At 49.2% G+C, this 23433-nt stretch overlaps 1 protein-coding gene across 1 annotated transcript; it reads left to right on the top strand.

Moving 5' to 3' along the window:
• Positions 1-2194: 2194 nt before the first annotated feature.
• Positions 2195-23161, top strand: PDE3A (phosphodiesterase 3A; the record flags this gene model as incomplete). Its single annotated transcript, XM_079332885.1, has 12 exons — positions 2195-2242; positions 7714-8064; positions 8676-8803; positions 11320-11390; positions 13689-13855; positions 15177-15314; positions 16444-16555; positions 17303-17416; positions 20068-20267; positions 21089-21292; positions 21896-22051; positions 22927-23161. Coding segments are annotated over 12 exons (1924 nt in total), but the record flags the coding sequence as incomplete, so codon positions are not given.
• Positions 23162-23433: the final 272 nt, after the last annotated feature.

Below are 23433 nucleotides of genomic sequence, written 5' to 3'. Positions count from 1 at the left end.
CCCATAGGGACACCCCTGCCCTATAGAGACACCCCTGCCCCATAGATCTGCCCCATAGGGTCACCCCTGCCCCATAGAGACATCCCTGCCACATAGAGACACCCCTGCCCCATAGATCTGCCCCATAGGGACACCCCTGCCCCATAGATCTGCCCCATAGGGACACCCCTGCCCCATAGAGACATCCCTGCCCCATAGAGACACCCCTGCCCCATAGATCTGCCCCATAGAGACCCCCCTGCCCCATAGAGACACCCCTGCCCCATAGAGACACCCCTGCCCCATAGAGACATCCCTGCCCCATAGGGACACCCCTGCCCCATAGATCTGCCCCATAGGGACACCCCTGCCCCATAGAGACATCCCTGCCCCATAGAGACACCCCTGCCCCATAGATCTGCCCCATAGAGACACCCCTGCCCCATAGATACACCCCTGCCCCATAGAGACACCCCTGCCCCATAGATCTGCCCCATAGAGACACCCCTGCCCCATAGAGACACCCCTGCCCCATAGATCTGCCCCATAGAAACACCCCTGCCCCATAGATCTGCCCCATAGATCTTTCCCCGCCCCATAGATTCCCTCTCCCCTCTCCCGGCTCTCTCCAGTCTCTCGTTCCCTTCCCTCTCTAATTGCAATTACACCCTCCAGTCACTAATTAACATTTCCCTGATTCCCGCCGGCCTTTGGGGTTTGGGGTTTGGGATTTTGGGGGTTTGGGGTTTGTTTTGTTCGGGATTGATCAATTTGTTCGGAATTGATCAATTTGTGTGGAATCGATAATTAATTGGGGGGAGTTGAGAATCCCCCGAGGGTTTCAAGTGAATTTTGGGGTTTCAAGTGAATTTTGGGAAATTTAACAAATCTATTTAATGGTTTTATTCATTTATTCTGAATTTAATAAATCAATTTATGGTTTAATTCATTTATTCTGAATTTAACAATCAGTTTAAAGGTTTTATTGATTTATTCTGGATTTAATGGTGAAATAAATTTGATAGAAATTTGATAGATAATGGAAATTGCTGAAAAACAAAAAAAACGAAAAAAAAAAAGGAAAAAAAAATCCCCCAAACCCCAAATGTCCCCTGGGTTTGGGAATTTGGGATTTTATTGGTAATTTTGGATTTTATTGGTAATTTGAGATTTTATTGGAAATTTGGGGATTTTATTGGTAATTTAATTTTTGGATTTCATTGGTAATTTTGAGATTTTATTGGTAATTAGGGGATTTTATTGATAATTTATTTTGGGGATTTTATTGGGATTTTATTGGAAATTTGGGGATTTTATTGGTAATTTTTGGATTTTATTGATAATTTAATTTTTGGATTTTATTAATAATTTTGGATTTTATTGGTAATTTAATTTGGGATTTTATTGGGATTTTATTGGTAATTTAATTTGGGATTTTATTGGGATTTTATTGGTAACTTGGGGATTTTATTGATAATTTAATTTTGGATTTTATTGCCAATTTGGGGTTTTATTGCTAATTTAATTTGGGATTCTATTGATAAATTTTCGATTTTATTGCTAATTTAATTTGGGATTTTATTGGGATTCTATTGATACATTTTAGATTTTATTGCTAATTTAATTTGGGATTTTATTGCTTATTTAATTTGGGATTCTATTGATAAATTTTGGATTTTATTGCTAATTTAATTTGGGATTTTATTGGGATTTTATTAGTAATTTAAATTGGGATTTTATTGATAATTTTTGGATTTTATTGCTAATTTAATTTGGGATTTTATTGATAATTTAATTTGGGATTCTATTGATAAATTTTGGATTTTGTTGGTAATTTAATTTGGGATTTTATTGTTTGTGCTCCCAGCTCTGTTTGGGGTTCTGAGTGTCCAGTGCAAGTTAAAATTAATTTATTATAAATTTAAAAAATATTTGAAATAAATAAATCTATTCATTTCCCAAAAAACATGTAACAAATCAATATTTTAATTAAAATCATTAATTTTAATTAATCTTTTCCTTTTTTATGTTTTTTTCCAGCTGCTGGGACACTCAGAGTCTCAGGGTGTTAATTTGATTTATTTTGAATTTAAAAGCTTTTTGAAATAAATAAATCTGTTCATTTCCCATAAAATGTGTAATAAATAAAATATTTTAATTAAAATAATTAATTTTAATTAATTTTTTTCCTTTTTTCTCTGTTTTTTTCCAGCTGATGGGACACTCAGAGTGGGACCCCAAGCGAGCCCCCAAATCCTCCCAGGTCAGATTTTATTTTTTTATTATTTTATTTTATTTTATTTTATTTTATTTTATTTTATTTTATTTTATTTTATTTTATTTTTTGGCTCCATCAGGGCACTAGAGCAGTGAAATTTGAAATAATTTGTCTGTAATATTAACCCTGATTTCCTCAATAGCAATATTAATAATATTAATCCTGATTAAACACTGGATTTGATGGAGTTGGAGATTTTTAATAACTTGAGCTTGATCATTTGCTTTTATTTTATTATTTTATTATTTCCACCCATTTCCAACAGCAATGGATTTTATGTATTTTATTTATTTCTTTAAGCATAAATATGATTTATTTATTTAAGGTATTTATATTTATTTCAGGGCATTTTTAACAGGAATTTTTACTATATATGCTTACTCCTTTATATATATATTTTTATATATATATATTTATTTTTACTATATGTATTTATATATATATATAATAAAAGTGAAATTTCTATAGAAAAAAAAAAATCCCAATACTGCAATGCCTTTAACCCAAACCACTATAAAAACCCTCATAATTTAAACATTTTAAAATTTTTAAATCATTTAAAAATCTTACATAATGCCAAAAAAAAAAAAAATTCAAAATGTGTCAGAAATTTGTTACAAATTTTTTTTTATCTGTTGATATTTGGGTGGGAAATGTGGGGGGAATTAATTGTTTGCTAATTATTAATTTGTTCTCCCAATAAAATTAATGGAACTTTTGGGGTCTCTCGGATTTCTGATTTTCAGTGATTCCAACTCTGGTTTTAATTGATTTTATTGTGATTTTTAGAGCAAAATTAAATTAAAATAATTAAATTTGACTCTTAGGATCCCAGTGGCAATCACCGATTAATTGGGTTCCTCTGCAGGCTGAAATCTTAATTAAAGCTAATTAATAATTAGTGTGTTCCCCTCTCTGCTGGGATCCCACAGCACTCAGCAGGTAAAAACTGAATTTTAGTGATATTTTAATCATAAATGTCATGGAATATTGACATTTCCAGCCTGGGGGCTCATTAATTGTGGATTATCAATATTTATAATTATTGTGTTGATCACTTCCCAGATGGAATGTAAAATTAATAATCTGCATCAATATAAAATATTTTGGTTGTGGTTTGATACAGGTGGGAGTTCATTAATTGTGGATTATCAATATTTATAATTATTGTGTTCATCACTTCCCAGATGGAATGTCAAATTAATAATTTTCCACAGAAAATTAAACCAGGAACAGGAGGATTTGTTATTCCCAAAGGTGCAGAGGATTTATTATTTCTATTTTTTTTATTTTTATTTTTTGTATTCTGGTTTTCAACACTGATTCTTCAAACCTTAGCAGATTTTTTCTTTTTATCCCCAGTTTATTTTTGCTCTCACTGCTCCTCTTCCCTCTCCTCTCCTCTCCTCTCCTCTTCTTTTTTCTTTTATTTCCTTCTTTCCTCTCTCTTCTCTCTTCTCTCTTTTCTCTTTTTTCTCTTTTCTCTTTTTTCTCTTTTCTCTTCTCTCTTTTCTCTCTTTTTTCTCTTTTCTTCTGCAAAGCTCATGCAGTTCTCTAGTGGCTTTTTAGTGAAATCTTTTCAAATGTTCAACTTGTAATAATTTTCAGAAAGCAGCAATTGAAATACCTTTGGTTTTACCTCTCCAGGCTCCTCTGGGGGTGCTCTGACTGACCCTGAGTTAGCTGTAATTAATTGATAATTGATAATTCCTGGCTCTTTATATTCTGCCTGGATAATTCCAAGGTGTGGGTGGCAGAGTTTGGCTGAAAATGCAAAGTTGTGCTCACCTCATTCCCTTTTTTATCTTGTTTGTTATAACCCAGATTAAGATAAATAATTAATTACTCCCATCCCAATTCTCCTTTAATTTCAGAATATTTTTTAGCATCTCCAGACTCTTGTTTTGCTCTCCTGGGATGTTTTGCAATTGAGATCAATTCAGGCATTAATTTTTATTTTCAGTGGGATGAAGTAGCACCGTGTCCAGTTATTTATTAGACTTTATTAGAATTTATTAGACTTATTAGACTTTATTAGAATTTATTAGACTCTATTAGTCTTTATTAGACTGTATTAGACTTATTAGACTGTATTAGACTGTATTAGACTTTATTAGTCTTTATTAGACTTTATTAGTCTTTATTAGACTTTATTAGTCTTTATTAGACATATTAGACTTATTAGACTTATTAGACTTTATTAGTCTTTATTAGACTGTATTAGACTTGATTAGTCTTTATTAGACTTTATTAGTCTTTATTAGTCTTTATTAGACTTTATTAGACTTTGTTAGACATTATTAGACTTTATTAGAATTTATTAGAATTTATTAGAATTTATTAGATTTTAAAGATCCTCAGACCTGTGCAATTGCTCTCTAGAGCTGTCAATTCCCAGACTTTACAACTTTTAAAAATTCCCTTTTTTTCCTGCATGGTGGTTTTGCAATTGTTTGTTGCAGTTTATTGCAGTTTTTATTGCAGTTTATTGCAGTTTTTATTGCAGTTTATTGCAGTTTTTATTGCAGTTTGTTGCAGTTTGTTGCAGTTTGTTGCAGTTTGTTGCAGTTTGTTGCAGTTTATTGCAGTTTATTGCAGTTTATTGCAGTTTGTTGCAGTTTGATGCAGTTTGTTGTAGTTTGTTGCCGTTTATTTTACTGAGATATTTTACAAATCTCGGGGTTTTCCTCATGGATCCAGGCACACCCTGTGGATTCCCTGTGGATTCCCTGTGGATTCCCTGTGGATTCCCTGTCAATTCCCTGTCAATTCCCTGTCTCAGCAGGTTGTTCTCTCTATTTCCAACAATTATTTCTTGTTACTAATTTTTTTTTCCTCTTGTGACAGGCAGGTTCCCCCCTCTCAGCAGGTTGTTTTGTCTATTCCAACAATTATTTCTTGTTACTAATTTTTCTTCTGCCTGTCACAAGTGGGTTTCCCTCTCACCAGATTCTTCTCTCTATTCCAACAATTATTTCTTGTTACTAATTTTTTTTCTCTTGTGACAGGAGGGTTTCTCTCTCAGCAGGTTCTTCTCTCTATTCCAACTATTATTTCTTTGTTACTAATTTTTCTTCCTCCTGTGACAAGAGGGTTTCCCCCTCTCCCCAGGCTATTTTCCCTGTCTCAGCAGGTTGTGTTGTACCTGTCACAGGTTGTTTCCCCCTCTCAGCAGGTTGTGTTGTACCTGTCACAGGTTGTGTTGTGCCTGTCACAGGTTGTTTCCCTGTCTCAGCAGGTTGTGTTGTGCCTGTCACAGGTTGTTTCCCCCTCTCAGCAGGTTGTGTTGTACCTGTCACAGGTTGTGTTGTGCCTGTCACAGGTTGTTTCCCTGGCTCAGCAGGTTGTGTTGTACCTGTCACAGGTTGTTTCCCTGGCTCAGCAGGTTGTGTTGTGCCTGTCACAGGTTGTTTCCCCCTCTCAGCAGGTTGTGTTGTACCTGTCACAGGTTGTTTCCCCCTCTCAGCAGGTTGTGTTGTACCTGTCACAGGTTGTTTCCCTGGCTCAGCAGGTTGTGTTGTACCTGTCACAGGTTGTGTTGTGCCTGTCACAGGTTGTTTCCCCCTCTCAGCAGGTTGTGTTGTACCTGTCACAGGTTGTGTTGTGCCTGTCACAGGTTGTTTCCCTGGCTCAGCAGGTTGTGTTGTACCTGTCACAGGTTGTTTCCCTGGCTCAGCAGGTTGTGTTGTGCCTGTCACAGGTTGTTTCCCCCTCTCAGCAGGTTGTGTTGTGCCTGTCACAGGTTGTGTTGTGCCTGTCACAGGTTGTTTCCCCCTCTCAGCAGGTTGTGTTGTACCTGTCACAGGTTGTTTCCCTGGCTCAGCAGGTTGTGTTGTACCTGTCACAGGTTGTTTCCCTGGCTCAGCAGGTTGTGTTGTACCTGTCACAGGTTGTTTCCCCCTCTCAGCAGGTTGTGTTGTGCCTGTCACAGGTTGTTTCCCTGTCTCAGCAGGTTGTGTTGTACCTGTCACAGGTTGTTTCCCTGGCTCAGCAGGTTGTGTTGTACCTGTCACAGGTTGTTTCCCTGGCTCAGCAGGTTGTGTTGTGCCTGTCACAGGTTGTGTTGTGCCTGTCACAGGTTGTTTCCCCCTCTCAGCAGGTTGTGTTGTACCTGTCACAGGTTGTGTTGTACCTGTCACAGGTTGTTTCCCTGTCTCAGCAGGTTGTGTTGTACCTGTCACAGGTTGTTTCCCTGTCTCAGCAGGTTGTGTTGTACCTGTCACAGGTTGTTTCCCTGGCTCAGCAGGTTGTTTTGTGCCTGTCACAGGTTGTTTCCCTGGCTCAGCAGGTTGTGTTGTACCTGTCACAGGTTGTTTCCCCCTCTCAGCAGGTTGTGTTGTACCTGTCACAGGTTGTTTCCCCCTCTCAGCAGGTTGTGTTGTGCCTGTCACAGGTTGTTTCCCTGGCTCAGCAGGTTGTGTTGTGCCTGTCACAGGTTGTTTCCCTGTCTCAGCAGGTTGTGTTGTGCCTGTCACAGGTTGTGTTGTACCTGTCACAGGTTGTGTTGTACCTGTCACAGGTTGTTTCCCTGGCTCAGCAGGTTGTGTTGTGCCTGTCACAGGTTGTGTTGTACCTGTCACAGGTTGTTTCCCTGGCTCAGCAGGTTGTGTTGTACCTGTCACAGGTTGTTTCCCCCTCTCAGCAGGTTGTGTTGTGCCTGTCACAGGTTGTTTCCCCCTCTCAGCAGGTTGTGTTGTACCTGTCACAGGTTGTTTCCCTGTCTCAGCAGGTTGTGTTGTACCTGTCACAGGTTGTTTCCCTGGCTCAGCAGGTTGTGTTGTACCTGTCACAGGTTGTGTTGTACCTGTCACAGGTTGTTTCCCTGTCTCAGCAGGTTGTGTTGTACCTGTCACAGGTTGTTTCCCTGGCTCAGCAGGTTGTTTTGTGCCTGTCACAGGTTGTTTCCCTGGCTCAGCAGGTTGTGTTGTACCTGTCACAGGTTGTTTCCCCCTCTCAGCAGGTTGTGTTGTGCCTGTCACAGGTTGTTTCCCTGGCTCAGCAGGTTGTGTTGTGCCTGTCACAGGTTGTTTCCCTGTCCCAGCAGGTTGTGTTGTGCCTGTCACAGGTTGTGTTGTACCTGTCACAGGTTGTGTTGTACCTGTCACAGGTTGTTTCCCTGGCTCAGCAGGTTGTGTTGTGCCTGTCACAGGTTGTGTTGTACCTGTCACAGGTTGTTTCCCCCTCTCAGCAGGTTGTGTTGTACCTGTCACAGGTTGTTTCCCCCTCTCAGCAGGTTGTGTTGTGCCTGTCACAGGTTGTTTCCCCCTCTCAGCAGGTTGTGTTGTACCTGTCACAGGTTGTTTCCCTGTCTCAGCAGGTTGTGTTGTGCCTGTCACAGGTTGTTTCCCTGGCTCAGCAGGTTGTGTTGTACCTGTCACAGGTTGTTTCCCTGTCTCAGCAGGTTGTGTTGTGCCTGTCACAGGTTGTTTCTCTCTCTCACCCCGTTCCCCCCGCAGCCCCCCGGCACCATCATCCCCGTGGACATTGCAGTGATGGGCGAAGCTCACGGGCTGATCTCGGACCTGCTGGCCGACCCCTCGCTGCCCGCCCGGGTCTGCGCCTCGCTGCGGGCGGTCAGTTCGCTGCTGGACACGCAGCTGAGCCTGCGGCCCCCGGCCCGGCCCCGCCCCGGCCCCGCGGGGACCCCCGGGCACGGCGGCGGCGCCCCGGAGGAGGGGACGGGCCGGGGGGAGCGGGGGGCGCTGCCCAAGGTGAGCCCGGCCCCGGCACAGCAGGTGTGCCTGTGCCACCCGTACCTGTCCCAGCAGGTGTCTCTGTGCCACCCGTACCTGTCCCTGCCCCACCAGGTGTGCCTGTCCCACCCATTCCTGTCCCTGTCCCACCCATTCCTGTCCCACCCATTCCTGTCCCACCCATTCCTGTCCCACCCATTCCTGTCCCACCCATTCCTGTCCCTGTCCCACCCATTCCTGTCCCACCCATTCCTGTCCCTGTCCCACCCACTCCTGTCCCACCCATTCTTGTCCCACCCATTCTTGTCCCACCCATTCTTGTCCCACCCATTCCTGTCCCACCCATTCCTGTCCCACCCATTCCTGTCCCTGTCCCACCCATTCCTGTCCCACCCATTCCTGTCCCACCCATTCCTGTCCCTGTCCCACCCATTCCTGTCCCACCCATTCCTGTCCCACCCATTCCTGTCCCTGTCCCCATGTTTTGGGTGCTGTCAGATGGGGCTGGGGTCTGTGGGTGGTTTTTGGGGTTTGTCACACACTGTGGGTGGTTTTTGGGATGCTGTCAGGTGGGGCTGGGGTCTGTGGGTGGTTTGTGGGGTGCTGTCAGGTGGGGCTGGGGTCTCTGGGTGGTTTTTGGGGTGCTGTCAGGTGGGGCTGGGGTCTGTGGGTGGTTTTTGGGGTGCTGTCCCCCCTGTCCATCCCTGCTCCATCCCCCCCCCCAGCGCTGCAGGAGGGGTTTGCCCCCTGCCCTGTCCCGCCGTGTCTCCTCCACCTGGACCACGACCACCTCGGCCACGGGGCTGCCCCTGCTGGAGCCCGCGCCCCCCGCCCGCCCCGGGCCCCTCTGCAGGTACCTGGGGGGGCTGGGGGGGCTCTGGGGGGGTCACACTGGGGGGGGGATCCCCATCCCATATTCTCCTCCCTGCCCCCTCCCTGGGCACTCTGCACAGGTTCTGTGTAAATATATATGTGTTCTTTGTATAAATATAAATATCTTTATGTAAGTATAAATATCTTTGTATAAATATGCATCTCTCTGTTCAATATGAATCTCTTTGTATAAATTTGAATCTCTCTGTTCAATATGAATCTCTTTATTCAATATGAATATTTTGGTTCAATATGAATCTCTTTGTATAAATTTGAATCTCTCTGTTCAATATGAATATTTTTGTTCAATATGAATATTTTTGTTCAATATGAATCTCTCTGTTCAATATGAATCTCTTTATTCAATATGAATCTCTCTGTTCAATATCAATCTCTCTGTTCAATATGAATATTTTTGTTCAATATGAATCTCTCTGTTCAATATGAATCTCTGTTCAATATGAATATTTTTGTTCAATATGAATCTCTCTGTTCAATATCAATCTCTCTGTTCAATATGAATATTTTTGTCCAATATGAATCTCTCTGTTCAATATGAATCTCTCTGTTCGATATGAATCTCTTTGTCCAATATGAATATTTTTGTTCAATATGAATCTCTCTGTTCAATATGAATCTCTTTATTCAATATGAATATTTTGGTTCAATATGAATCTCTTTGTATAAATTTGAATCTCTCTGTCCAATATGAATATTTTTGTTCACTGTCAATCTATTTTTGCCCACTGAGGCAGGTGGTTTTTGCTGTGCTGAGTGTTTGTGCTCTGCCCTGCAGCTCTGAGCCCTGGAGCAGCAGCACCAAGAGCAGCAGCTCCTCCAGCAGCACCTGCACGCCCTGCCCGGCTCACCTGAGCGCACCTAGAGGGACAGGTGAGTGCACCCAGGGGACAGGTGAGTGCACCCAGGGACAGGTGAGTGCCACAGGGGGACAGGTGAGTGCCACAGGGGGACAGGTGAGTGCCACAGGGGGACAGGTGAGTGCACCTGAGAGCACCTGAGCGCACCTAGGGGGACAGGTGAGTGCCACAGGGACAGGTGAGTGCCACAGGGGGACAGGTGAGTGCCACAGGGACAGGTGAGTGCACCCAGGGGACAGGTGAGTGCCACAGGGGGACAGGTGAGTGCCACAGGGACAGGTGAGTGCCACAGGGGGACAGGTGAGTGCCACAGGGGGACAGGTGAGTGCCACAGGGGACAGGTGAGTGCCACAGGGACAGGTGAGTGCCACAGGGGGACAGGTGAGTGCCACAGGGGACAGGTGAGTGCCACAGGGGGACAGGTGAGTGCCACAGGGACAGGTGAGTGCCACAGGGACAGGTGAGTGCACCTGAGCGCACCTAGGGGGACAGGTGAGTGCCACAGGGGACAGGTGAGTGCCACAGGGACAGGTGAGTGCCACAGGGACAGGTGAGTGCCACAGGGGACAGGTGAGTGCCACAGGGACAGGTGAGTGCCACAGGGGACAGGTGAGTGCCACAGGAGGACAGGTGAGTGCCACAGGGGACAGGTGAGTGCCACAGGGACAGGTGAGTGCCACAGGGGACAGGTGAGTGCACCTGAGTGCCACAGGGACAGGTGAGTGCCACAGGGGACAGGTGAGTGCCACAGGGGACAGGTGAGTGCCACAGGGACAGGTGAGTGCAGCCAGGGACAGGTGAGTGCACCCAGGGACAGGTGAGTGCCACAGGGGACAGGTGAGTGCACCTGAGTGCCACAGGGACAGGTGAGTGCACCTGAGAGCACCTGAGTGCCACAGGGACAGGTGAGTGCACCCAGGGACAGGTGAGTGCACCTGAGTGCAGCCAGGGACAGGTGAGTGCACCTGAGTGCCACAGGGACAGGTGAGTGCACACTCTGTCCTTGCAGGTGTCCCAGCTGTCACTTCATTTAATGTGTCAGTTAATTGAGTGTGTTAATGAACTAACACCCCTGTCCTTTGCCAGGTGTCCCTGCAGGTGTCCCAGCTGTCAGTCAATGAAATGTGTTCATTTAATGTGTTAATTGAGTGTGTTAATGAACTAACACCCCTGTCCTTTGCCAGGTGTCCCTGCAGGTGTCCCAGCTGCCACCTCCCCGTGCCCTGCCCCCACTCCAGCTGGGGCAACGTCCCCTGTGCACCTGCCCGAGCCCTGCAGCACCTGCACCAGGTGAGCGGATCCTGGGAATCCTGGGAATGCTGGGAATGATTTTATAATGAACATGATATTTAAATAATGACAAAATATGATTATAATGATAAAATATGATATTTTATAATGAACATGATATTTAAATAATGACAAAATCTCATTTCCCTCCTCAGGACAAACTGCTCAGGCTGATTTCTCTCGGGTTTTAGGGGGCTCTGGCCCATTTTCATCATTTTAATTCATCTTTGCAGACCCTGGTTTCTCCTGCAGCAGGAAATGTTTTTGCTCAGGGCTCTCCCGGGCTCCTGGTTCTTCATTTTCTGGTTTTTTTTTGGGATTGTTCCAGCTGTGGCAGACCCTGGAGCCAGGGAGGAGCAGCTGAGGGGGCACCTGGGGCCAAATCCCTGAGCAGAGCAGGTAATTCCTGTTAGAGCATCCCAAAATCCAGTGATCAGCCCCCAAATCCAGTGACCAGCCCCAAAATCCAGTGACCAGCCCCAAAATCCAGTGACCAGCCCAAAAAACCAGTGATCAGCCCCCAAATTCAGTCCCCATCCCCCAAATTCAGTGATCAGCCCCCAAATTCAGTCCCCACCCCCCAAATTCAGTCCCCACCTCCCAAATTCAGTCCCCACCGCCCAAATTCAGTCCCCAGCCCCCAGATTCAGTCCCCACTCCCCAAATTCAGTGACCAGCCCCCAAATTCAGTCCCCAGCCCCCAAATTCAGTCCCCAGCCCCCAAATTCAGTCCCAACCCCCCTCAATTCACTGTGTCAATCCCCCTGCTCTGTGTCAATCCCCCCTGCTCTGTGTCAATCCCCCCCTGCTCTGTGTCAATCCCCCTGCTCTGTGTCAATCCCCCTGCTCTGTGTCAATCCCCCCCTGCTCTGTGTCAATCCCCCCCTGCTCTGTGTCAATCCTGCTCTGTGTCAATCCCCCTGCTCTGTGTCAATCCCCCTGCTCTGTGTCAATCCCCCTGCTCTGTGTCAATCCCCTCCTGCTCTGTGTCAATCCCCCCCTGCTCTGTGTCAATCCCTCCCTGCTCTGTGTCAATCCCTCCCTGCTCTGTGTCAATCCCCCTGCTCTGTGTCAATCCCCCTGCTCTGTGTCAATCCCCCTGCTCTGTGTCAATCCCCCCCTGCTCTGTGTCAATCCCCCTGCTCTGTGTCAATCCCTCCCTGCTCTGTGTCAATCCCCCCCTTCTCTGTGTCAATCCCCCCTGCTCTGTGTCAATCCCCCCCTGCTCTGTGTCAATCCCCCTGCTCTGTGTCAATCCCCCTGCTCTGTGTCAATCCCCCCCTTCTCTGTGTCAATCCCCCCTGCTCTGTGTCAATCCCCCCCTGCTCTGTGTCAATCCCCCTGCTCTGTGTCAATCCCTCCCTGCTCTGTGTCAATCCCCCTGCTCTGTGTCAATCCCCCCTGCTCTGTGTCAATCCCCCTGCTCTGTGTCAATCCCCCCTGCTCTGTGTCAATCCCCCCTGCTCTGTGTCAATCCCCCCCTGCTCTGTGTCAATCCCCCCCTGCTCTGTGTCAATCCCTCCCTGCTCTGTGTCAATCCCTCCCTGCTCTGTGTCAATCCCCCCTGCTCTGTGTCAATCCCCCCTGCTCTGTGTCAATCCCCCTGCTCTGTGTCAATCCCCCCTGCTCTGTGTCAATCCCCCTGCTCTGTGTCAATCCCCCTGCTCTGTGTCAATCCCCCCTGCTCTGTGTCAATCCCCCTGCTCTGTGTCAATCCCCCCTGCTCTGTGTCAATCCCTCCCTGCTCTGTGTCAATCCCCCTGCTCTGTGTCAATCCCCCTGCTCTGTGTCAATCCCCCTGCTCTGTGTCAATCCCCTGCTGTGTCAATCCCCCCTGCTCTGTGTCAATCCCCCTGCTCTGCTCTGTGTCAATCCCCCTGCTCTGTGTCAATCCCCCCCTGCTCTGTGTCAATCCCCCCCTGCTCTGTGTCAATCCCCCCCTGCTCTGTGTCAATCCCCCTGCTCTGTGTCAATCCCCCCTGCTCTGTGTCAATCCCCCTGCTCTGTGTCAATCCCCCTGCTCTGTGTCAATCCCCCCCTGCTCTGTGTCAATCCCCCTGCTCTGTGTCAATCCCCCCCTGCTCTGTGTCAATCCCCCCTGCTCTGTGTCAATCCCCCCCTGCTCTGTGTCAATCCCCCTGCTCTGTGTCAATCCCCCTGCTCTGTGTCAATCCCCCCTTCTCTGTGTCAATCCCCCCTGCTCTGTGTCAATCCCCCTGCTCTGTGTCAATCCCCCCTGCTCTGTGTCAATCCCCCCTGCTCTGTGTCAATCCCCCCTGCTCTGTGTCAATCCCCCTGCTCTGTGTCAATCCCTCCCTGCTCTGTGTCAATCCCCCTGCTCTGTGTCAATCCCCCCTGCTCTGTGTGAATCCCCCCCTGCTCTGTGTCAATCCCCCTGCTCTGTGTCAATCCCCCCCTTCTCTGTGTCAATCCCCCTGCTCTGTGTCAATCCCCCTGCTCTGTGTCAATCCCCCTGCTCTGTGTCAATCCCCCCTTCTCTGTGTCAATCCCCCCCTGCTCTGTGTCAATCCCCCCCTGCTCTGTGTCAATCCCCCCCTGCTCTGTGTCAATCCCCCTGCTCTGTGTCAATCCCCCCTGCTCTGTGTCAATCCCCCCCTGCTCTGTGTCAATCCCCCCCTGCTCTCTGGTTCCTGTGGACCCCCCCTGCTCACCCCCTGCTCTCTGGTTATTTCCTAGGTGACCCTGCTCAGGCCCCCCCTGGCTCCAAGCCCCCCCCCAGGGACAGCAGTGACCCCCTGCAGGACGAGGGGGACGCCGAGAGCCCGGGGCAGCCCCTCAGGGGGCCCAGGTGCAGCCCCCACACACCTGAGAGCACCACCCTGCACCCCCTGCCACCACCTCAGGTAGCTCCTCTGGGTGGGGGAGACAAAACCAAACCAGCCAGAACCCAGAAAAAACAAAAACCAAACCAGCCAAATCCCAGAAAAAACAAAACCAAACCAGCCAGAACCCAGAAAAAACCAAACCCAAGCCCAAAGCAGCCAAACCCCAGCCCCAGGTGCTGAGGGATTTGCTGTGGGTGCATCCTCCCAGCAGCACCTGGGGATTGTCTCACAGCATTCACCTGCCAGCCTGCCCCGGAGCAGGGAAAGGTTTGGTTAGTTCAGGTTTTCACAGCCTGCTCTGCAGCTGAATTAATAATCTGGGCTGCAGCAGCTCTTGGAAAATCGCTTGTGGTGTGCTGGAGCTGGACAGAGGGAGAGGAGGCTTGAGGAGTTGTGCAGTTTGTAAGTGGAGTGAAATTCCAGGAGTGTGGAGGGGGAAGGAGAGGCACAATTCATGTTTTACCTGCAGACCCTGGGAAACAGGTGGGTGAGTTTGGGGAGGGCAGATCCTTCCTGGGGCTGAGCTCTGTTGCCCTGTCAGTGGATAGGTCCTGATGCAGAAACACAAACTGGGAGATTTTCTCTCTGTCCCACAGTGAATTTCCCACTGGAGGCAGAGCAGAGTCCCTTGAAATGAATGAGCGATTCCCATGAATGAATGAATGAATGAGTGAATGAAAGAGTGAATGAATGAATGAATGAATGAATGAATGAATGAATGAATGAATGAATGAATGAATGAATTTCAGTGCCAGGTGCAGACTGTGCTGTCCCAGGGCAGGATTTGCTGCCCGTGCAGGTTGAACATTTCCCAGCAGAGCAGGCAGTGGCTGCAGGCAGGGAGAGCTCTGGGCTCGGTTTGGAGCTGCTGGATTTGATCTCTGGGGGATTCCCTGCCCTGACAGCCCCCTGCCCTGCTGGATTTGATCTCTGGGGGATTCCCTGCCCTGACCCCCTGTTCCCTGCTGGATTTGATCCCTGGGGGATTCCCTGCCCTGACCCCTGTTCCCTGCTGGATTTGATCCCTGGGGGATTCCCTGCCCTGACCCCCTGTTCCCTGCTGGATTTGATCCCTGGGGGATTCCCTGCCCTGACCCCCTGTTCCCTGCTGGATTTGATCCCTGGGGGATTCCCTGCCCTGACCCCTGTTCCCTGCTGGATTTGATCCCTGGGGGATTCCCTGCCCTGACCCCTGTTCCCTGCTGGATTTGATCCCTGGGGGGTTCCCTGCCCTGACCCCTGTTCCCTGCTGGATTTGATCTCTGGGGGATTCCCTGCTGGATTTGATCCCTGGGGGATTCCCTGCCCTGCCCTGACCCCTGTCCTGCCCCTGGCACAGCCCCAGCCCGTCCTGGCCCCCGAGCCCCTGGTCATGGAGAGCCTGGAGCCGCTGATGGAGCAGCTCAACTGCTGGAACTTCCCCATCTTCCAGCTGGTGGAGAGAATCGGGAGCAGCTGCGGCCGCATCCTGAGCCAGGTGAGAGGGACAGTCCCTGCAGGGTGGGGGGACACCCCAAAGAGTCTGGGGGGGACACCCCAAACAGAGAGATTGGGGGGGACACCCCAAACAGCCTGAGCCAGGTGAGAGGGACAAGCCCTGCAGAGTGGGGGGACACCCCAAAGAGTCTGGGGGGGACACCCCAAACAGAGAGATTGGGGGGGACACCCCAAACAGAGAGATTGGGGGGACACCCCAAAGAGATTGGGGGTGACACCCCAAACAGTCTGGGGGTAGTAACTATCTATAACTATCAATAACTATCAATAAATAACTATTAATATCTATAAGGATTTAATATCTATTAATATCTATAAATATATATTAATGTCTATAAATATCTATTAATATCTATAACTAGAAATATCTATTAATATCTATTAATACCTATAAATATCTATTAATATCCACAAGGAATTTTATTTTTAGAGTTTTTTAGAGCAGCAGGGGGTTTATTTTTAGAGTTTAGAGCAGCAGGGGGTTTATTTTTAGAGTTTTTTAGAGCAGCAGGGGGTTTATTTTTAGAGTTTAGAGCAGCAGGGGGTTTATTTTTAGAGTTTTTTAGAGCAGCAGGAGGTTTATTTTTAGAGTTTAGAGCAGCAGGGGGTTTATTTTTAGAGTTTTTAGAGCAGCAGGGGGTTTATTTTTAGAGTTTTTTAGAGCAGCAGGGGGTTTATTTTTAGAGTTTAGAGCAGCAGGGGGTTTATTTTTAGAGTTTTTTAGAGCAGCAGGGGGTTTATTTTTAGAGTTTAGAGCAGCAGGGGGTTTATTTTTAGAGTTTTTAGAGCAGCAGGGGGTTTATTTTTAGAGTTTAGAGCAGCAGGGGGTTTATTTTTAGAGTTTTTTAGAGCAGCAAGGGGTTTATTTTTAGAGTTTAGAGCAGCAGGGGGTTTATTTTTAGAGTTTTTTAGAGCAGCAGGGGGTTTATTTTTAGAGTTTTTTAGAGCAGCAGGGGGTTTATTTTTAGAGTTTTTAGAGCAGCAGGGGGTTTAGAGTTTTTTAGAGCAGCAGGGGGTTTATTTTTAGAGTTTTTTAGAGCAGCAGGGGGTTTATTTTTAGAGTTTTTTAGAGCAGCAGGAGGTTTATTGTTGTTTTTTTTCCCTTTCAGGTATCCTACAGGCTCTTTGAGGACATGGGGCTGTTTGAAACATTTAAAATCCCAGTGAGGGAATTCATGAACTATTTCCATGCCCTGGAGTGTGGGTACAGAGAGATCCCCTGTAAGTGAAAATAAGAAAACTTCCCTGGAGTTTTGGGCCATGTTTATTGAAGCTTTTTATATTTTTTTGCATTATAAAGATTTTTTTTTTTTTTCTTCTAGTGCACCAGGCAGATGCTGCAGCGCATCCTGCCATCATTTCCTTTGTGTTTAATCTTTTACATTGTTTTATAAAATGAGTTTTATGGGGTGAGCTTTATAAAATGAGCTTTATGGGATGACCTTATATTAAATCTCTGTCAGGATACCCAGGAGCAGCAGGGAGGAACTGGGAATATTCTGATTTCTCTGCACCCACAGAACAATGTGGGATATAATAAATCATTATAATGAATCATTATAATAAATCTCTGTCAGGATACCCAGGCAGGAATTGGGAATATTCTGATTTCTGTGCACCCACAGCACAGTGTGGGATATAATAAATCATTATTTGTGTCTGTTCTGTTTGAATGGGCAACTAGTGGGTCAGGCTCTGGGATTTCTTAATTGTTATTGTTATTTCTTAATTGTTTGTTTTATTTTATAAAAGAGGAATCTCTTTCCAATCCCAAATGAGTTTATTTCCCTGTTTTTGTGTCTGTGAGGCAGGTGGGGGATGTGACCCCGGGGTGGGGCTGTACCTGGGGGTGTGGGGTGTCCCAGGTGTGGATTCTCACCTGGGGGTGGGGTGTCCCAGGTGTGCATTCTCACCTGGGGGTGGGGTGTCCCAGGTGTGCATTCTCACCTGTCCCTTCTCCCCCTGCAGATCACAACCGGATCCACGCCACGGACGTGCTGCACGCGGTCTGGTACCTGACAGCACAGCCCGTCCCTGGGCTGAGAACCGTGCTGGGAGAGCAGGGAGCGGCCAGGGAGCCAGGTACTCACTCACCTGCACAGGTGCACCTGCACTGCTGACAGGGACACCCCAACAGGTACACTCCTGCCCAGGTACACTCCTGCTTCTCCTGTCCAGGTACACTCCTGCCCAGGTGCACTCCTGCTCCTCCTGCCCAGGTACACTCCTGTCCAGGTACACTCCTACTCCTCCTGCCCAGGTACACTCCTGCCCAGGTACACTCCTACTCCTCCTGCCCAGGTACACTCCTGTCCAGGTGCACTCCTGCACCTCCTGCCCAAGTACACTCCTGCCCAGGTACACTCCTGTCCAGGTGCACTCCTGTTCCTGTCCAGGTGCACTCCTGCCCAGGTACACTCCTGCTTCTCCTGCCCAGGTACACTCCTTCCCAGGTACACTCCTTCTTCTCCTGCCCAGGTACACTCCTGCCCAGGTACACTCCTGCTTCTCCTGCCCAGGTACACTCCTTCCCAGGTACACTCCTTCTTCTCCTGCCCAGGTACACTCCTGCCCAGGTACACTCCTGCCCAGGTACACTCCTGCTTCTCCTGTCCAGGTACACTCCTGTCCAGGTACACTCCTGCTCCCCCTGCCCAGGTACTCTCCTGCTTCTCCTGCCCAGGTACACTCCTGCCCAGGTACACTCCTGCCCAGGTACAGTCCTCCTCCTACTGCCCAGGTACACTCCTGCCCATGTACACTCCTGCTCCTCCTGCCCAGGTGCACTCCTGCTCCTCCTGTCCAGGTACACTCCTGTCCAGGTACACTCCTGTCCAGGTACACTTCTGCTCCTGTCCTGGTACACTCCCGCTCCTACCCAGGTACACTCCTGTCCAGGTGCACTCCTGCTCCTGTCCAGGTACACTCCTGTCCAGGTGCACTCCTGCTCCTGTCCAGGTACACTCCTGTCCAGGTGCACTCCTGCTCCTGTCCAGGTACACTCCTGCTTCTCCTGCCCAGGTCCAGTCCTGCCCAGGTACACTCCTGGTCCTCCTGCCCAGGTTCACTCCTGCCCAGGTACACTCCTGCTCCCCCTGCCCAAGTACACTTTTGTCCAGGTGCACTCCTGCTCCCCCTGCCCAGGTACACTCCTGCCCAGGTACACTCCTGCCCAGGTACACACCTGCTCCACCTGTCCAGGTACACTCCTGCCCAGGTACTCTGCTCCTCCTGCCCAGGTACACTCCTGCTCCTCCTGCCCAGGTACACTCTTGTCCAGGTACACTCCTGCTCCCCCTGCCCAAGTACACTCCTGCCCAGGTACAGTCCTGCCCAGGTACACTCCTGCTCTCCCTGCCCAGGTACTCTGCTCCTCCTCTCCTGCAGTGGGTGCAGCAGGTGGGGGTTGTTTGCAGAGCTTGTTCCAGGCTCTGATAGGTGTGTTGGTTCAGTAGCATAGCAAGTGTTGAAGGTGTTCAGGTGTGTTTGTGTAAACTGGAAGGGAATGGGGTCGTTCCTCCTAATCCTAATATTTTCCATGTAGAGATGTGTGAGCGGAAACCTTTGCTTTCACCTCTAAGGGCAGATCTTTGTTACTATTTGATTTTTTTCAGAAGGTTTTTTCCTGTCAAAACCCCCTGTATTATTAGTGCTTTTCAGTGCTGTACCAGAGGCAGCCTGTACTTAAATCCTTAACCCCTTCCTTGTTTTGCTATTTTTGAATTTCTGGGGTGGGCAGATGGTGCCATGCACTTGCCACTGCTTGGCTGGCAGGAAGTGTTCTTTGCTTTTTCTCCCATATTCCTTTACAAGGCCAGGCTTCCTCTGTTTAATTATTGCTCACTACTGCAAGTTGTTCTTCTGGCATTTTTGTATTACCTTCTCCATGTTCAGCTGTAGCAACTAGAGGACCTGTCTGTGTTTTGTTGGTGTTCTCAGAGACTTGCAGGAAAAGCAGGAGTTTGTAGCTTTGGGAATTTTTGTTTGTTTTAGTTTGGCTTGTTTTATTTGTTTGGTTGGTTGGGGCTTTTTATTTTGTTTCAGTGGTGGTTTTTTGTGTGGTGTTGAATGGTTTTGTTCCTGGAAAGAATATTAGCAAAGGATTTCCATGTGTTTGTAGGTGAGGTGGAATCAGAGGGGTTGAGTTCTGGGGCTTTTTGATGGTTTTGATTTGAAAGACATCGTTTAGCTGCATGCAGAATCCATTCAGGGTCGTTCAGATGAAACAAGGAAAGCATCTCAGTATCTGCCTCTGACAGGTAAGCTCGAGATGCTTCAGAAAGAGGATGATAAGAGGATTATCAGCCAACATCCCAAGTCTAGACATTTGCACTGCAAAACATGCACTGTAATTTAACTAATGAGTTCTAGTCCATTGCTTGAAGGACTATCAGAGTCTCGTGGACTTGTCTCCATGATAAGAGAAATTGGAGAAAGGAGTGGGAAGATCAAGTTTCCCCCCAAGCTCCAGCATGGCTGTGAATCCATGACTTAGTGCTTGCAACTTGGATTGTTTGGGATTAGGTTTTGCTGTCTGGAAGATCCCCAGGGGGGATCAGAGTTTGTTCCTTTCCAGTTGTTTTCCTTATTGTACCGCACACCAAGCAGGGAGTTGAGCTGCATTTCCTCTCTCATTTGCTCCTTCTCCCCCTGCTTCATTGCCTCTGTTACAGCAGGTCACTGTGTCCATGGCAGTGATTTCTCACCCTTCTCCTGTGTTTGTTTCTGCTCAGATTCTGACAGTGGCATCACTCAGGGGCACATGGGCTACGTGTTCTCCAAGACCTACTCCCCCTCGGACGACAGCTACGGGTGCCTGGCCGGCAACATCCCCGCCCTGGAGCTGATGGCTCTCTACGTGGCTGCAGCCATGCACGACTACGACCACCCCGGCCGGACCAACGCCTTCCTGGTGGCCACCAGTGCTCCCCAGGTAAACCACTCTCAGCCCTGGGCCGCTCAGTGTGTCTGTGACAGCTTCTCCTTGGTTTAGCACAAACCTGCCACGTCCTTTGAAACTGCTCGTCACAGGGACAGCAATAATCCCTTCACTCAGGGACTGCTGCTCAGAGTCTGCTTACACAGCCTCAGTCAGCAGAGCTCTGCAGAGAGCTCCTGATGAACCGTGTCAGTCAGCAAGGTAAAGCTCTGCGGGACGATGGGGAATCTGTCACTCTGCAAGAACCAAAGAATTCTTCCACCCAGTAACGCACAGAAAGATGAAATAACATAACAAATCCCAGTTATATAGTTATATAGTTATATAGTTATATAGTTATATAGTTATATAGTTATATAGTTATATAGTTATATAGTTACATAGTTATATAGTTACATAGTTATATAGTTACATAGTTATATAGTTATATAGTTCCCTGAGCCGTGGGTCAGGCTTAAGTGAGGTTAGGTCAGGTTTGGTCAGGTCAGGTTTATGCTCAGCTCTCCCTTCCCGCAGGCAGTGCTGTACAGGGGTTAGGTCAGGTTAGGTTAGGGTTAGGTTAGGTTGGGTTAGGGTCAGGTTAGGTCAGGTTAGGGTTCCATTAGGGTCAGTTTAGACTAGCTCAGGTCAGGTTTATGCTAAGCTCCCCCTCCCGCAGGCAGTGCTGTACAGGGGTTAGGTCAGGTTAGGTCAGGTTAGGTCAGGTTGGGTTAGGGGTAGGTTAGGTTAGGGTCAGGTTAGGTCAGGTTAGGGTTCCATTAGGGCCAGGTTAGGCTGGCTCAGGTCAGGTTTATGCTCAGCTCCCCCTCCCGCAGGCAGTGCTGTACAACGACCGCTCGGTGCTGGAGAACCACCACGCTGCTGCCGCCTGGCACCTGTTCCTGTCCCGGCCCGAGTACAACTTCCTGGCCAGCCTGGACCACCTGGAGTTCAAACACTTCCGATTCCTCGTCATCGAGGCCATCCTGGCCACCGACCTCAAGAAGCACTTTGACTTTGTCGCCAAGTTCAACGCCAAGGTGAGATCAGTCTGGGGATGCTCACAGGAGCTTGTGGGCCACAGTGGCATCCAGCAAAAAGGGTTTTCATTTCCTCTCAGTGCCTTTTGGATCTTTTGACTCCTCTTGCCCTGGCCCTGAGCTGTCTCCTCTTGCCCTGGCTCTGCACTCTCTCCTCTTGCCCTGGCTCTGCACTCTCTCCTCTTGCCCGGGCTCTGCACTCTCTCCCCTTGCCCTGGCTCTGAGGTGTCTCCCCTTGCCCTGGCTCTGAGGTGTCTCCCCTTGCCCTGGCTCTGAGGTGTCTCCCCTTGCCCTGGCTCTGAGGTGTCTCCCCTTGCCCTGGCTCTGAGGTGTCTCCCCTTGCCCTGGCTCTGAGGTGTCTCCCCTTGCCCTGGCTCTGAGGTGTCTCCCCTTGCCCTGGCTCTGAGGTGTCTCCCCTTGCCCTGGCTCTGAGGTGTCTCCCCTTGCCCTGGCTCTGAGGTGTCTCCTCTTGCCCTGGCTCTGAGGTGTCTCCCCTTGCCCTGGCTCTGCACTCTCTCCTCTTGCCCTGGCTCTGCACTCTCTCCTCTTGCCCTGGCTCTGCACTCTCTCCTCTCACCCTGACGCTGTGCTTGTCCCGGGCAGGTGAACGACGCCGTGGGCATTGACTGGAGCAATGAGAACGACCGGCTGCTGGTGTGCCAGATGTGCATCAAGCTGGCCGACATCAACGGGCCCGCCAAGTGCCGGGAGCTGCACCTGCAGTGGACTCAGGGCATCGTCAGCGAGTTCTACCAGCAGGTAAAGGGGCTGAGGGGCTGCAGGAGCTGGCACTGGAGCAGAGCAGGGCTGAGGGGCTGCAGGAGCTGGCACTGTGCACAAACATTGGCACATCAACAAGGGTTTCTTTGCTCTTTTTTCATGGCTGTCCTTCCCTCTTGTTTAGTGCAAACCCTGTTTCCATCCTTCCCTGTGTGTTCTTCCAAGGCATCTGCTGCTTCTCACAGCCCTCCTCTGCAGTGCCTTGTCCAGGTGTCTGAGCAGAGCAGTGGGGCTGTTTCAGTGTCTCTGCAGTGCCTTGTCCAGGTGTCTGCACAGAGCAGTGGGGCTGTTTCAGTGTCTCTGCAGTGCCTTGTCCAGGTGTCTGCACAGAGCAGTGGGGCTGTTTCAGTGTCTCTGCAGTGCCTTGTCCAGGTGTCTGCACAGAGCAGTGGGGCTGTTTCAGTGTCTCTGCAGTGCCTTGTCCAGGTGTCTGAGCAGAGCAGTGGGGCTGTTTCAGTGTCACTGTGCACACTGGCATCAGTTGATATTGTTGGTGTCAGTGTTCCTGCAGTGTGTGCAATGGGCTGGGTGTGCTGTGCTGTGTGTCACAGCTCTCTGCTGCTGTGTCCCTGCAGGGCGACGAGGAGGCCAGCCTGGGTAATGGCTGGGTGTGCTCACTGTGTGTCACAGCTCTCTGCTCCTCTGCAGTGACACTGCTCTGTCCCTGCAGGGTGACGAGGAGGCCAGCCTGGGTAATGGCTGGGTGTGCTCACTGTGTGTCACAGCTCTCTGCTCCTCTGCAGTGACACTGCTCTGTCCCTGCAGGGTGACGAGGAGGCCAGCCTGGGCAGTGGCTGGCTGTGCTGTGCTGTGCTCACTGTGTGTCACAGCTCTCTGCTGCTCTGTCCCTGCAGGGTGACGAGGAGGCCAGCCTGGGGCTGCCCATCAGCCCCTTCATGGACCGCTGTGCCCCGCAGCTGGCGCAGCTGCAGGAGTCCTTCATCAGCCACATCGTGGGGCCGCTCTGCAGCTCCTACAGCTCGGCAGGGCTGATGCCAGGCACCTGGAGCCAGGACAGCGATGACTCTGGGGACTCGGACGGGCAGCAGCAGGAGGAGGAGGAGGAGGCTGCAGCCCCGGACACCTGCGGTAGGTTGCTGACACTCCCTGTTCCAGCACAGCCAGCTGCAGGCTGCCAGCAGCCCTCTCTCAGCAGGGGCTGTGAGCTGCCAGGCTCAGCATGGCCTCCTCCATGGGGACACAGAGCCAGGGCTGGCCATGCTGAGGCTGCAGCACTCGCCCTGCACGTGCATTGATCATTGCCACAGCAATCACACTTGCTAACAGGCACGCTCCAGGCTTTCAGCAACAATCTGCCTCACATCCACCACTTTTCTCTGCCTTAGCTGGGGCTTCTGGTG

The sequence above is a fragment of the Erithacus rubecula genome (genome assembly GCF_903797595.1).
Source record: "Erithacus rubecula genome assembly, contig: scaffold_591_arrow_ctg1, whole genome shotgun sequence".
NCBI classification, from domain to species: domain Eukaryota; kingdom Metazoa; phylum Chordata; class Aves; order Passeriformes; family Muscicapidae; genus Erithacus; species Erithacus rubecula.
Note: the sequence above shows the minus strand (reverse complement) of the source record. Positions and strands in the feature narration are given on the sequence as shown.